This window comes from Leptonychotes weddellii, chromosome X, assembly GCF_054177405.1.
Source record: "Leptonychotes weddellii isolate Sample4059 chromosome X, ASM5417740v2, whole genome shotgun sequence".
Taxonomy (NCBI): Eukaryota; Metazoa; Chordata; class Mammalia; order Carnivora; family Phocidae; genus Leptonychotes; species Leptonychotes weddellii.
Genome location: NC_138385.1, coordinates 17,455,459 through 17,471,661, shown reverse-complemented (window position 1 = coordinate 17,471,661; position 16,203 = coordinate 17,455,459). Strand labels below are relative to the sequence as shown.

At 41.4% G+C, this 16,203-nt stretch overlaps 1 protein-coding gene across 1 annotated transcript in view; it reads right to left on the bottom strand.

Annotated features, from left to right (window-relative positions):
* LOC102738185 (fibrous sheath-interacting protein 2-like) overlaps positions 1-16,203 on the bottom strand; it is a 69,304-nt gene that overhangs the window by 49,875 nt on the left and 3,226 nt on the right. Inside the window, exons 3-10 of the mRNA XM_081809306.1 lie at positions 15,790-15,951; positions 15,030-15,119; positions 14,523-14,662; positions 13,282-13,423; positions 12,265-12,375; positions 11,753-11,873; positions 4,819-4,884; positions 1,166-1,266 (exon numbers count right to left, since the gene is read on the bottom strand). Of these exons, the coding sequence (XP_081665432.1) occupies positions 1,166-1,266; positions 4,819-4,884; positions 11,753-11,873; positions 12,265-12,375; positions 13,282-13,423; positions 14,523-14,662; positions 15,030-15,119; positions 15,790-15,951 (933 nt within the window). The remainder of the gene's footprint in view (positions 1-1,165; positions 1,267-4,818; positions 4,885-11,752; positions 11,874-12,264; positions 12,376-13,281; positions 13,424-14,522; positions 14,663-15,029; positions 15,120-15,789; positions 15,952-16,203) is intronic.

The following is a 16,203-nucleotide window of genomic DNA, read 5'->3' as shown; positions in this document are numbered from 1 at the left end:
ACACTTCAACCAGATTATCTTTTTATTTTTAATAAAAAAAAAAAAGACTTCTCTCTCTCTCTTTTTTTAAAGTGTCTTTATTTGGGGCACCTGGGTGGCTCAGTCGGTTAAGCGTCTGCCTTCGGCTCAGGACATGATCCTGGAGTCCCGGGATCGAGCCCCGCATCGGGCTCCCTGCTCAGTGGGGAGTCTGCTTCTCCCTCTCCCTCTGCTCCTCGCCCCTCGTGCTCTCTCTCTGGCTTACTCTCTCTCAAATAAATAAAATCTTTTTTAAAAAAGTAAAGTGTCTTTATTTAAGTAATCTCTATACCCAACGTGGGGCTTGAACTCACGACCCCTGAGATCAAAAGTCGCATGCTCTTCCAACCGAGCCAGCCAGGCGTCCCCAGATTATCCTTTTAAAACCCATCTCATTCTTATTTCACATCTCTACTCAAAAAGCAGCAATGGCTCTCTGCTACGGAGAGGCTAAACCCATTCTCCAGCAAGGCGTACAAAGCCTTGGCGGCAACCTATCTTGTCAGTCTCCTCTGTGGCCGTGCCCTGGCTTCGCTGGCTCACACTGTGGCTCTCGCTGAACACTTTAACACCTGTCTGTAATACTGCCTCACTATAGCTTCACATCTGTTCATCTGGAAACTTCCTACTCACACTTCAAGACCTAATTCGATGAAGCCCTCCTTTAATAAGGCCTTTTTAGGCTCCTCTAGGCAGGACAAGTCTCTAAATACTCTGTGCTCCTCCTGCATTTTGAACAAATCAAAACTCTCCTCTTATTTTATTGTAAGGACTTTTGTTTACATGTGTCTAAATCTCTGGACAGTGGGTTCTCATGAGTAGTGATGATGTCTCTTCCATCTCTGTATCCTATGTCAACTGTTTTGCCCCTTTCTCCTCCTTCTAGCTTCACATGGGCCCTGGCCCACAGCAAGTTTTCAGTAAACATTAACTATCATCAGTATCATCAGATATTTAAGTCAGTTTCTGCTAAACCGTATGGTACATTTAACATGAAGCTGACTCAGAACCTTCTCTGCTAGGGAGAGGAGCCAGATCTGTGTAGGACCCCATTATCTCTGACCAGTCAGTACCATGCCAGTGTAGAGGATATCCCATAGATATAACAGTTAACCAGATAAATTAATGATCAATACAAAGCATCTACCTTTTGTTCTGCTTTGTTTTTCTGTACATCAGGCTGAGAAGATACGAAGACTGATGGTTTTTTGGCAGGAATCTTTACAAAACTATGAGAATGGCCTGGTTCTAAAAGTAAATGAAAGAGAAGTAATAGAATTTTAAAACAATTTTATCAAAATACAATTGAAGTACAAGGAACCACACACATTTAAAACATACCATTTGTTCCATTTTGACATATGTACGAACCCATGAAACCATCACCACAATCAAGATAAACATTTCCATCACCCCCAAAAGTGTCCTTGTTCCCCTTATAATTCATCCCTCTCTCTCTAGTTCTCCCTATCTCCTGTGCAACCACTGATCAGCTGTCACTATAAATTGTTTGCATTTTCTAGAGTTTGCTATAAATGGAATCAAACAGGATATACTCTCTTTTTTTGGGGGGGGGTGTCTGGCTTCCTTCATTTAGTATATTTATTTTGAGATTCATCAATATTGTTGCCTGCAACAATTGTTTATTCCTTTTTCTTACTACATAGTATTTCATAGTATGGGAATGTACTACATTTTATCCATTGGGCCACTGAAGGGCATTTAGGTTGTTTCCAGTTTTTTTTTTGCTATTATGAATAATGCTGCTATGAGTCTTTATGTGGACATATATTTTCATTTCTTTTGGGCACATACCTTGGAGAGGAATGGCTGGATCACATGGTAGTTTAACTTAAGTTAGCAAACTGTTTTCCACAGTGGTTCTACCACTTTACACCCCAACCTGCAGTGTCCGGGTTCTAGCTGCTTCAAGTCCTTGCAAATACTTACTTAAATTCAGTTATTTAAATTCTAGCTATTTTACTGGGTGTGTAGTGGTATCTCATTGTGGTTTACTTTGTATTTCCCTAAGGACTAATAATATTAAGCAGCATTTTTATGTGCTTATTTGCCATCTGTATGTCTTCAGTAAAATGTCAATGCATTTTCCCCATGTTTATTAGGTTGTTGCATTCTATATATCACATATTTTTCTATACATTTTTTTTTTTTTACAGTGAGCATACCTTCTAGATGTAGGTCTGGAGACCCATCTTTCATTGTGCCTACTTTTGGGGCTTGACAGATGCGAAACAGCCATTATGCAATAGGGCTATTATTTTCTCATTTTTGACTCCCTAAGTACAAGAACTCTGCCCTAGTCTTCCATAATCATCTACCTGCTTGGGGGTGGAACTAGGGGAGAGGAGGTTAGAATTTTTAACAGGAGGGATGCCACAATAAACACCCAAGTAATATTCAGCACCTGTCATTCAAAATAGGATGACATAGTCAAGACAGTATGCTTTGCAGGCCATGCAACTGTCTTGAGAACTTCCCAGAATTTAACCTTCCTTTTTGTGTAGCAACAGACTGGAATACTTAGCTCAGAAAACTCTCCCTTAGTGTACTGGAGATATCCTAGCCCACCAACAAGAGTTATCTGGGCTCAGAAAGAAGGAAGACATGACTTAAAGAAAGGTAGGAGGGAAAGTTCACTCCTTCAATAGCTCAGAGATAGTGGGAAAGTGGAAGGGTGGTGGGAGAGGCTAGAGAACAAAGGAATCAGATGAGGCTTCACATTTTTCTTACTTTGGGCCCTGGTTGCTTCAGACAAGTGAAGTTAGCACAGAGAGAAAAGAACTATTGCTCTGCTTCCCATTTGGGACTCTAGAAAGAAATCTCTTAGGCTACCTCCCACTTGCTGCCTCTTCCTCCTCACCTGGGACATGGCCCAGAAACTCTGCAATATAGTATGGTCAAGCAGAGCAAGGCTTTCTCTGAGGTTGGTCCTTCCTTCTTCCCTTCCTTCTTTCCCTCTCTCTCTTCCTAATTTCACAGTTAGTGATGTATCTAATTGACATATAAAATTGTAAGATAGTTAAAGTGTACATCGTGGTGATTTGATATATGTATATATTGTGAAAGGACCCCCCCATTTAGTTAATTAACACATCTATCACCTCACGTATTTATATTTTGTTGTTGAAAACATTTTAAGTTCTGCTCTCTTAGCAAATTTCTGTTATATATACAGTGCTGTCAACTATAGTCACCATGTTTTTCCATTAGCCCTTCAGACTTTATTCATCTTATAGCTAAAGTTTGTACCTTTTTACCAACCTCTTCCTATTTCCTCTTGAGGTTTTGCTTTCTCAAGCCATTCTTGGTTCCTGTGTGATGGACATGGCCCAGAAAGGGCTGAGAGTCTAGCTGGGGAGCTTGCCAAGGGGATCACTGGGGTGGAGGTGAGAGCACTCCACCCTGAGCGTTATGGGGCAGCCAGCCAGAATGGAGGTGGGATGGGAAAGCCAGAGGACTCTAAGCTCAGTGAGACCAGACCATGAGTCACTGAACTGTAAATGCCAACAGGCCAAGCACTATCTCAGTGCAGGGAAGGACAGTTCTCTGGAGACCAGAAGAGGCAGAAGACATTTTGTCCAAGCGCCATGACTTTATTCCACCTCCATGAGGTCACGGAAGCCACTGTTCCCCAAACTTTAATGTGCATATAAAGCCCTGGGGATCTTGTGAAGATGTAGATTCCGATTCAGTAGGTCTGGGGTGGGGCCTGGGAATCTGCATTTCTAATAAGCTCTTTAGGTGTTGCCCGTACTGCTGACACATAGAGGAGTAAGAACATAAGCCACACCTCTGACCCCAGACATCTGGACATCATCTTCAGGAAAGAAGCAGAAAGATGGGGGGAGGCTCCCTGAAAGTCTGGGCCATTATGGGGGCCCCACAAAGGCAAAGTCCAGAGGAATGAGTTAGAAAAATCGGTGACTGAGCGAGAAAGCAAAAGGAAGGAAGGCACTTAGATCCAGCAAACAGCGCTAGCCCTACGTGTACTAAAGCCTACTCAAGAAATAGGTTGGCATTTTAGAACGACAACACCTACTACTCTGTCAGGCTGTTCTAAAAGGAACAGGGGATCGAGAATGGGCAACACTGAGCAGCAGGTCCACTGCTGCAGAAAAATATGTGGCAGAATAAAATATTTCTGCTGCCAGCAAAGCGACAGAAGTTACTCCAGGCCCAGAAAGTCCAAAGTCTAAGGAAGGGCAGGTTTTTGAGAAGGAGCTTTGGTTGGGGTCTCGGTCCTCACTAGGTCCCTAGGGCCACTGGCTTCAGAAACCTCCGTGGCACCTCCAGTCAGCAATCTGCAAGGATGACTCTCCAGGGGAAGGCAACACATGAGCTGCAGGTGAAAGCTTCCCTGGGAGGCAGAGGCCGAACAAGGAGAGGTAGCACTAGCGGCCAGTGAGGAACAGGTTCAAAAAAAAAAATGCCGCGGGGTCTTGTTGGTAATGGAAAAGTACAGAAAGGAGATCGGGAGCAGGGGCCCTGGAGAAGAAGGGCCCTGAACTGGGCGTGTGGACTTGTCAGCTGCAAAATGCGGGCTGCCCTGCTCCTGGGCGTGTGGGGGCAGCGACATGAACTGAGTGTGTAAGCAGGGAGTCTGACCCAGAGGGCAAGAGAGGCCATGGCCCTGTGGGTAGGCATTCCTCGAAATCCGTCTTTCACAACAGGGGACAGAGTGAGGATCTCTCTGCCCTGTAAGCAGAGGAGGTCAGTACCAAATCCCATCTTTCCACAAATTACTATTCTAGCACTTCCAGTCGTAATCAATTCAATTACGTTTTTGTTCCTGGTGCGATTGCTGGTCACTGGCGGTATCACTTGCTTTCTTGATCTTTGAAGAAGCTTAAAGAAACACAGGAAAATATTTATTTTTTAAAATAGTGGAAATGACCAAGTTATCCAAGATAGATTCTATTTATTCTTTCTGGCCCAGTAGGAGGAGAGCCATATGCTAATCTACATATGGAGCTGTAGGGAGGAATTGGAGAGGGTAAGTAGTGGGTTCTCAGTGGGAGGCACTTGTGTCCCCTAGGGGACATTTGGAAATGTCTGGAGGCATGGTGATTGTTACAGATGTGGCGAGGGAGGTTTGCTCCTGGCATCTAGTGGGTAGAGGCCAGGGATGCTGCTAAACAGTCCACAAGGCAAAGGATGCCCCCACAACAAAGCGCTATCCAGCCCAAGAGGTCGGTAGCGGCAAGGTTGAGAAACCTGAGGAGAGATGTGATGCGGAGGCAGGACAATCGCTTTTACGATATTATCTTGTGTAATTAAAGCTCTACTCGGGGAAACAGTTGTCTTCTGGGAGAAGGGAAAAACTCCAACCCTCCAGCCTGCCGAGTGAGAAAGTGGCCTTTTCTCTGCGTGGGGAGGCACAGCAGTGCAATAACTATGCTGGAGACCCCACGAGAGTGCTTGTGATCATCCTGGGCCGTACCTCAGAGCTCTGGTGGAGGCAACAATGCTCATGGACCTCAGCTGGGAAAGAGGTGACCGAAGTTCCTGTTGCTAATCATTTAGATAGACAAATTCCAAACTGTGTGTGCTGATTGGATTCCCACTAGAGTTTTAAGATGTGCATCCCTGGGGCGCCTGGGTGGCTCAGTCAGTTAGGGGTCTGCCTTCGGCTCAGGTCATGATCCCAGGGTGCTGGGATCTACTCCTGGTGCATGGGGCTCCTTGCTTGGTGGGGAGCCTGCTTCTCCCTCTCCCTCTGCCCTTCCCCTTACTCTTGTGCGCTCTCTCGTTCTGCTCTCTTTCTCTCTCTCAAATAAATAAATAAATAAATAAATAAATAAATAAATAAATAAATAAAAATCTTTACAAAAAAAGATGTGGATCCCTTTGGGTCTACGTGGTGGAAGATGACAGCCTTATTATAGTGGTAGAAGTCTATTTCATATGTGAAAGAGATCTCTTCATTCTCCGGTCCACGTATGTGATGATACTGTGAACATGATTTTTTTTTTATATTTTCCTTTTTAAAAACCATTTGAGGTGGCCACTCTTTAAGATGCCTACCTGAAACTTTCTTCCTACCTAAAGTAAGAGTTAACAGTTAAAGACGGAGGAAGCAATATAGCTGCTGAAGTGATTTTTTTTTATCCCGGAGGCAGAGGTTACAGCCTCATCATTTCACTGAACTACATTATGAGCTTTTCTTACTGACTCCCCTTTCCTAAACTTCATTCTTTCCTTCCTTTCACATTGTCTGTTCTTACTGGCTCGTCCTTTAAAAACTTTCTCTTGCACATATTTTCTCTCTCATTTTTTTAAAAAAAGCCCTTTATATAGGGGCACCTGGGTGGCTCCATCAGTTAAGCGGCTGATTTTGGCTCAGGTCATGATCTCAGGGTCCTGGGATGGAGCCACGTGTCCGGATCTGTGCTCAGTGGGCAGTCTGCTTCTCCCTCTCCCTCTGCCCCCTGCCCCGCTCATGCTCTCTCTTTCTCTCTCAAATAAGTAAGTAAATAAGTAAATAAAACCTTTTAAAAAGCCATTTACTTTCTGTACTCCTTTTAAAACTTCTTTTCTCTCTATTCCTTTTCCTCTCTCCTGCTTCCCTTCCCTCTTCTTCCCTGCCCTATCCTATCCTGCCCCATCCTACCCTGCTCTATCCTCTCCTCTCCTGCCCTATCTTATCCCACTCTATCCTATCCTGCCCCATCCTCTCCTGCTCTATCTTATCCTCCCCTGCCCTATTTTATCCTATCCTATCCACCCATCCACTCTTTTTCTGTTACTCTCCCTTTACTGGCCCACTTTTAAAAAGTTTTCCATTTCTTTTCTTTCCCTTTCCAATTCTCTCTTTTATGTACTCTTTACTGGTTTCTCCTATTTCAAATCAGGCTTATCTATTTAGGTATATATCTTTCTATCCATGTCTGCCTGTCTGTCTATCTATCCATCCATCCATCATCTACCCACATTTACCTACCTAGATATCTATCCATCTTTATTACATTGTATCTTTTATTGACTGTTTTTTATTGAAGTATAGTTGACACACACTTGACTTCTCCTTTGTAAGTCCTCCCCCTCCCCCCCATTATACATAATTGCACTTGCTTTACTCAACGGCCCCTCTCTCTCCCTCTCCCATTGTCTCCCTCTCTCCTGTATTTAACACTTACCTCTATGGATTCATCACTCATCCACTTGTCTTTTTCCCCTTACCTTCCTACTTCTGCTCTTTCTTCCTTCCTTTCATCCTCCTTCCCTTCTCCTTGCTACATTCCTTCTCTGTTTCTCTCTTCACCCTCCAACCCTCCGTCCCTCCCATCTTCATTTCTCCCTCCCTTCCTCCTCCCCTCTGCCCCCATTTTTCCCTCCCTCCCTCCTTCCTCCCATTTTCCCTTTACTTTCTTTGTACTGGCTCCACTTCTAAACACTTTTCCTTTCCTTCTCTCCTTTCTCTCCCTCTACCTTTCCTATATATTCTCCTCTAGTGGCTTCCACCTTTTTTTTAATCTATATAGCTACCATCCACCTCCCTACCATCTAGCTGTCATCCTTCCATCTTTATTTCAATTTTATGTGACTTCTGTTAGATTGTCTTCTCCTTGTCCTCCACTCTGTACTTCATGTTCTTACTAGCTTCTCCTTTTCAACTCCTCTGTGTCTCACTCTAATATTTGTTCTTTTTATTTTACTATTTTCCTAGTCTCACCCCAGTTTAGAATTCTTCTCTTTTTCACCTTCTTCTTTCCCTCTCTCCCCTCCCTTCTACCTTTCCACCTCCATCTCCTGTGTCTACATCTCCTTCCTACTCCTTTCATTCTCCTCCTCTGGATTGCTTTGTCTTCTTTTGGTGAACCTGCACTTCTGCCTTCCCTCCTCCCTCCTCACCCCTACTTCTTGCCTTCCCTCTATCCTCACCTCCTCCCTTTCTTCTTTTTCCTGCTCCTTTCCTCCCTCCTGCCCTCCATTCTTCATATACTCCTTTATACCGATTCCCCTTTTAAACTTTTTCCCCTTCACACTCTCTCCTGTTACCTTTTAATATTGTCTTTTGTATGAGACCCTCCTCAGAAAATCCTGTCTACCTATCTACGTGGTTTCCATCCATCCCTTCACCCTTATTTTTTATTTTTTTTAAAAAGATTTTATTTATTTGACAGAGAGAGAGAACACAGGCAGGGGGAGCAGCAGGCAGATGGAGAGGGAGAAGCAGGCCCCCTGCTGTGCGATGTGGGGTGGGGGGGGCTTGATCCCAGGACCCCAGGATCATGATCCGAGCCAAAGGAAGACGCTTAACGACTGAGCCACCCAGGCGCCCCTCACCCTTATTTTTTTAGCTGACTTCTCTTTACATCTCTCTACCCTCTATTCCTCCCTTCCTCCCTCTTCCCTCCTTCCCTTTCTTCTGGATACCCTTTACCTTTTCTCACTCCCTTCTTTGTCTTTTTCTTTCTTTTCTTTCCCTGCCTGCATGCTTGTCTTACTTCTTCCTCTTTCCTCCCTTCCCTTTCCCCTCCCTCCTGCTTCCTTCATCCTTCCTTCCCTCCTATTTCCTTCTTTCTTACCTTCACCCATCTGCTCACCCTCTCTCTCCCATTTGCGTTCCTTTCTTCGATTTCCCCTCCTTCCTCTTTCCTTTCTTCCTGCCATTCTTCTTCTACTCTCTTTTTTACTACTACTCTTTTTAAACTTTTTTCCCCTTTCCCCTCTCTTTCTTTATGCATCTTTGTCCTGCCTTCACTGCTGCTTTCCCCTATTTAAAAATCAGTTTTTTTTCGGGGCACCTGGGTGGCTCAGTTGGTTAAGCATCCACCTTCGGCTCAGAGTCCTGGGATTGAGCCCCGCATCAGGCTTCCTGCTCAGTGGGGAGTCTGCTTCTCTCTCTTCCTCTGCCCCTCCCCCTGCTCATGCACGTGCTCTCTCTCTCTCTCAAATAAATAAATAAATAAAATTTTTTTAAAAATCAGGTTTTTTTCTACCTATACACCTGCCTAGCTGGCTATCTATACAGCTATCAATCATCTTTCTGTCTTTATTTTACTGTCTTTCTTTACTGCCTTCTAGTTTTTAATTCTCTTGCAAATCACACAATTGTACTTGATTTTCTTACTGGTCTTCCCTCCCCTGTAAGTAATGTTTCCCTATTGACTCATCCTGTACAAACTTTTCTTTTCTTCCTTCTTTGCTTCTTATTGCTCCCTCCCTTCCTTTTTCTTTTTTGTGGCTCATTATAACAACTTCTTTCCTTCTCTCTCTCATTTTGTGTTTTTTTGTCCTGTCTTACTCCTGGTTTCTCCTATATGAAATCCTATCTGTCTATCCATCCACCCACTACTGTTGAGCTGTCTCATCACTTTACCTGTCTTTATTTTACTCTGTTTTTAAGTAATTTCTTTTTAGATCTTTCTCTCTCCCTGCCTTCCTCAGTTGTACTTAATTTTCACAGTAGCTCCTGCTTTTTAAACTCCTGTGTCCCTTACTCTCACATCCTGTTATTTTTTATTTTACCAATTTTCCTAGCCTCATCCCTTTCAAAATTCTTTGCTTTCTCCCTTCCTCCTTTCCATTCCATCCCTCCATCCTTTCCTCCCTTCTTAAGCTGTCATACATGCTTCCTAGAACATCTTCCTATTTATCTTTTTTATGCTCCTTTTCCTTCTCAGTGGAATGTACTTTTAAAGTCCAGTCTTTTCTATGTATCGCTGTATCTATTTTATTTTACTGTATTTCTTAACTAATTTCTTCTTTTGAGATCCAATCTCCCTCCTCCTGTCCATGATTATGTAATTTTCCCACTAGCTTCTTCTTTTCAGCATCCTGTCTCTGTCTCTCAGGTTCATACTCTTTGTAATTCCTTTTCCCAGACTCACCCCTTTTATAAACTTCTTTACTTCCTGCCCCTTCCTTCCCTTAATTCAGTCCCCTCCCCACTCCCCCCATTTCTTTTAATCTCATTATATTCGCTACTTTATTTTTCCCTTTTTTCTCTATTTTTTTGTCCTGCCTTTACTACTGGCTTCTCTTTTTAAAAATCAGATCTACGTGTCTGTATATGAATGTATGTATGTAAGTATGTATGAATTGATTGATCCATCCTTCTAATTTTAATGTATTTTTAAACTGACTTCTTTTTAAAAAGTTTTTTTTTTTAAGATTTTATTTATTTGACAGAGAGAGACAGCGAGAGCAGGAACATAAGCAGGAGGGGTGGGAGAGGGAGAAGCAGGCTCCCCGCTGAGCAGGAAGCCCAATGCGATGCGGGGCTCCATCCCAGGACCCTGGGATCTTGACCTGAGCCAAAGGCAGACGCTTAACGACTGAGCCACCCAGGCGCCCCTAAAAAGTTTAAGTAAGCTCTATGCCTAACATGGGGCTTGAACTCATGACCCCGAGATCAAATTGCGTGCTCTCCCAGCGGAGCCAGTCAGGCGCCCCTAAACTGACTTCTTTTTAGATGCTCTTTCAAACTCCTTTGTTTCTCACTCTCACAATCTCTCTTTTTATTTGGCTTTGTCCTACTGACTTATGCTTTTTAAACTTTTTTCTTCTCCATCTCCCTTTCTCTCTCTTTGTTCATATATTTTATCCCCTGTATGTCTGTTTCTTCTCCCTTTTCTTTCACTCCCTTTTTTCTTTGCCTGTTTGTTTTTATCCTTCGTCTAGTCTCTTTGTCTCTTATCTCTTTGCCTTTGTTTTCCTCCCACCCCCCCTCATCCAGTGTGTTGTATATATGTGGGTGTTAGTGTGTGTGTTTTCTTACTGGTTTCTTCTGTTCAGTTTTCTTTCTTTTTCTCTCTTATTCATTCTTTCTCTCTTCTCTTCATTTCATTCTTTCTTTTTGTACCATCTTTTCTTACTGCCACTAACTTTTTAACCTTTTTGGTCTTATTTTTTATCTATCTCTGTTTCATGCTTGGTATATTTTAAATGACTCTTCTTTTGTCTCCTTTAAAAAACACTTTTTTTCTCTCTTTCTCTTACTAGCTTGCTCTCTTTGTGTTTTGTATAATCTTTTCTTACTAGTCCTCAGTTAAAAAATTTTTTTTAAATATTTTTTTTTGTCTCCCTCTGTTACAGTCTATTTTTTTGGTAATGTTTTCTCTTACCGGCTCCTCTTCTCTGTCTCCCTCTCCCTTTATATACATCTTTCTCCCTCTTTGTCGTATCTTTTTCTTTTTTTTTTTTTGTACTGTCCCATCTTACTAGCTCTTTTTTAATTAATTAATTAACTAATTTTTTTAGAGAGACAGCGCACATGAGCAGGAGTGGGGAGAGGGGCAGAGAGGGAGAGGAAGAGAATGAGAATCTCAAGCAGCCTCCACGCCAGGCACGACCCTGACTTGGGGCTCAATCTCATGACTCTGAGATCATGATCTGAGCTGAAATCAAGAGTCAGATGCTTCACTGCTTCACCGACTGAGCCACCCAGGTGCCCCTGGCTCCTTTTTAAACCTGTGGTACAGGCGGTGTTGTCTACTGAGCCACTTTATAGAAGTGTTGAATTTGTTATAATGTATATAATAATATTGTATGTGTACATTCTTTACAACTTGAGCTGTAACGGGGAGATGCCTTGCATAGTGCTTGGCACAGGTAGTGTGAGCTTCTAGGATTTCCCTTTCCAGGGGTCTTCTGACCTCACCACATAAGCACATGGAGGTGTTTTTTTTTTTCCCCAAGCCACCAATATTTAATATATAGATATGCATCTTCTACTTAGATACTTTATCATTTATTGTTTCTCTCTCACCTTCTCTTTCATCCTGTCCTTTGTTTTCAAATATATTTCCCTCCGGTCTGTCTCTCTTAACGTCATCTCTTTGCATTTTTTGTAAGTGATAAGCGATTTTTTTCTCTAGAAGTGCTTGTTTCTAAAATATTAAAAATATATATTTAACATTTAAAAATTTAATTAGCAGCTTGCCACTGGAAATGCAAAACAGATATTTCAAATATGATGGTCTACTTGAAGGGCACCCTCATTCCTATTTTGAGATTTCTGGTCATAATGAGTACAAAACTAGGAAGGTAGTAAGGGGTAAGTTTCCTTTTGTTGTCCAGCATGAAGAAGAGTGCTCTTTCTGCAGACTGGTCCCATTTCAGAGTAGTCCTTGAAGTCCAGGTTCAGACCAAACCAGGTTTCTCCATCAATAGCTATCCTCGTGAGTTTAGGCCACTTTTGCTAATTCACACTTTAAAATGTCAAAATTGGCAAAAGCTTTTCCTCAAATAGCCCAAGTTATCAGTAAAAGCTCACTCTACCTTCCGGTGAGCTTCCTCCCTGACTTTTTGACGTTGTTCCTCAATTCTTGCTTCTCTTTTTACTTCTTCTCCAATCTTTGTCAAAAGTAACATCTCTTTTGTCTTCCATTCCTAAGGAGCACAATGTTATGGTAGTTAGCAGGGGTTCTCTTTCATTATCTTTTTTTTTTGGTATCATGTCAAAAAGCAAATTAGATCAAGTCAAGGGCCTTACAAAAATTGGGTTAACAATAATGAAAATCTTATGTTGGCTTTAGAATGGGCTTCTCACTGCTTTTTACTGGGAATATGTTGGTGGATGCAATGGAATGGCAAAAGGAAGGAAATTATTTTGCTTTTGGAAACTTAATTCAAGTATAAACCTGGCTTCAAAGATGGATCTAAGAAGATGTTGGCAAGAGGGTTTTCTCTTATTGCCTAAGGGTATATCATATGTGATCTGTTGCCCTTAAATGTATTTTGGTAGAGAAGATAAGTAAATGGGCTTGTCTGAATTTTGAGAGAATACAACCATGATTATTATTATTTTTTTTAAAGATTTTATTTATTTATTTGACAGAGAGAGAGACACAATGAAAGAGGGAACACAAGCAGGGGGAGTGGGAGAGGGAGAAGCAGGCTTCCTGTGGAGCAGGGAGCCCGATGTGGGGCTTGATCCCAGGAGCCTAGGATCATGACCTGAGCCAAAGGCAGACGCTTAACGACTGAGCCACCCAGGCACCCCAACAACCATGATTATTTTTCACTAGTTAATTTCTAAAGCTTTAAGAGCAGATGAGGTGTTACTATAAATGCAAAATAATTTGTGGTATTAATCTCACTATGTTAAGTAAAAGCGTGTCTATTATAACAGTGATAAAAGATTAATAGTGGTTTATTCTTTATTATTTTTAATAGTGGTTTAATTTTTAGACCTGAAATAGCTTCAGGTAATATGGTGGGACTGCTAAAAATGTTTATCAATGCAACAAACATATGCAATTTCCCCTCCAATGTTTAAAATTTGGTTTTCCTCACCTCTTCAATTTGTCTACGGAGATGAAGTTTTCTTCTAATGTGGTCCTGATGTCGTTGTTGTTCTTCCTTCATCCGGAGTATGCTCTGCTTTTCTGCCGTGTGCTCAACCTTGTCTAATTCCCTACTAATCATATCTAAATATCTAAGTAAAAGTGCAAATATAAGGGAAGGTAAATTAGGTGTTTCCCTTGTGATGGTATTATCAATTTTGATATTCCCAAACCACCTTCTGGGTTGCTTTTTATTTCCTGAATACAGAAAATGTAGAGTTTTTCAGGGACCTTTAAGCTAACCTGATCCACCAGCTCACCATACTGCACTAATTTTACCAAACCCTGTTATACAAATCTGTTATTGTGGTTGGGACAATGGCAAAATGTGGAACAGAGTGATTAAAAGCATTTTACATAGAGATTACATACAGCTCTGCAGTTTTAGGAACATGAATTTCCAAAGACAGCTGAAATCAACTTACAGACTGACTTCAAAACACAAGTCGGTTTGAATTGCCTTTAAAAATAAGTGGGTACTGGCCTCTCTGTAATTCCCAAGTCCTTGAATGACCTTCCATGTACAGAGAGGTCCGCAGACTCCCAGTCTGGGACCCTGGTGGATCAGCATGTATTCTGGCATATCATGACATGAACCCATGGACTTCAAGAGGCAGGGTAAGGGGAACTGGCCCTTGTCCCTGATAAAGGAGAAAGAGAAAGAACTATAGCTCATCTCTGCCTCTTGGGGCATGGGCTTGGCCTCTGAATAGTAACACTGAATGTGTGTGGGTGGTAGCTGAATGAACATACATGATTGGTTGGGGAACAACACCTGTTTGTATTAGCATCAGATAAAGTTATAGGAATTCTCCCTTTCTGACCCTGCAGTGACTTCCTTCAACTTAATTTTGAAACATGCTTAACACACTTTCTCTCTCTCTGCTACTATGGATGTGGGTTTCCCAAGCTCAGGGATTTGGACTTTGGATTTCTTCAAATTCAGTTTGGCTTACCTCTTGGGCTTTTAGTGAGTCCAGTTTCTCAGGTAGAAACTCTCCCCCCAAGCCTTGGTACCAGGGGGTTCCCAATCCCGTTACCTCTTAATCTCCTTTCCTTTCTCTCCACATTAAAACTATAGGGGGTTCAATAGTGTCTAATCCTTTTTTTGAGTCCTGCTTGCAATTCTTTCTAGTATTTTCACAACTTTCTAGGGTCTACAATATGTCCATGTATTGCCTTCAGCCGTACCTGTGCTTTATTATCAGCTCTTGGTCTGGAGTTGCTTGTGTATCTTCCTGTAACAGCCATTCTTGGAAAGGTTTGTTTCCATAACTGTTATAGGCTCTTCTGGTTTCATACAATTTATTTACTTGTTTTTCAATCATTTTCTGAGAGAAAAAAAATCAAAGTCTTTATACTGGCTAGAAATAGACCTGTCCTTCGATAGGCCCTCTTAAGTGTAGGGCTTGGTAAACCTCCTACACTTTACAGATGGTTAATTCTGTTAACGTGCATTTAAGTCTAGTGTGTCTCCATTCCAGATAAGTGAAAATTTCTCTCTGTAAATTAAAGGCAAAGGTCTAATTTTTTATATCTTATAAATCTCTAGGGATCTTATTTGATTTGTTATCTTCATAATTCTAAGTCAGGTAATTATAAGTAAATATTCTGCAAAGGACCAAACCTTTCTTCCAAACCCTACATAAAAACTATCTTACAGACCCCAAAATAAAACAAATTTAAGTATTAACTTACTTGTTCTCTTACATAGTTTCTTTCAAAATCTAATTTTAAAGTGGTCAGATACTGCCTGTACTTATTCAATTCTTTCAAGGTACATATCACCTATAAAAGCAAAATCAAAAACCAAACATATAAAGTTGTAACAATCATAAAGCTTTCCAGAGAAGAGTGTCATAAGAATATTCATTTTAGTAACAATTTTAGGATCAAGGGTAATAATAGCACATTTTGGGAGCAATTTGGAAAGCGGTATCTAAAACTGCTGTATCACCAGGAAATTTCTATCTAAATAGTATTATTTCAATAATATGGTTCATATCATAATCAGAAATTTACAATTCTCAATGAATTTTTTATTAAAACACCAGTATAATAATGACATTTAACACTCCCCCAATTTATTTCATCATGCTGTTTTCTGCTAGGCTTCCATTTTGTCTCTTCTCAAAACGTATAGGAAATATCCCTTGATAGGTATACTGTGCCTTTATTACTTTTAAAGCCAGAGGAAAGGCACTATACTACAGTAGGGAAAAAATACATAAATAAAAACATTTGTATGTATGTCTTTACATATTTGACAAAAGAAAAAAGTCAAGAAGGAACAAGTAGTCTTATTTAGAAATCCAAATACTGAGTAATTGAGTTTTCTAATAAATATTCTTTATTGTTTAACCAAAGCTGAAACAGGCTCCTAGTGAAGTACAGAACCGAATGTCTATCAAGTCCCTAGGGGTTTCTACTGGTTAAGAGGAAGGAGGCTTCAACCTACTTTATTATTGCTGGTGATGTAACCGCCCTTCTTTAATCTCCTTAGGATATCCTTTCGCTTATGGTATGCTTTTAAATGGGGATCATGCAGATTTTTATAGCTGGTTTCCAAAAGTTGGCAATAAGGATCAGTCAGGTTAAAGTCATAAGAAGGCTGATAAAGCTGCAAACACACGGATTCAAAAGTATTATGTGTGTAAAATGAATGAAGTTGCACTTTTTTTTTTTTAAAAGATTTTATTTATTTATTTGACAGAGAAAGACACAGCGAGAGAGGGAACACAAACGGGGAGTGGGAGAGGGAGAAGCAGACTCCCTGCCGAGCAGGGAGCCCGATGCGGGACTCGATCCCGGGACTCCAGGATCATGACCTGAGCCGAAGGCAGTCGCTTAACCAACTGAGCCACCCAGGCGC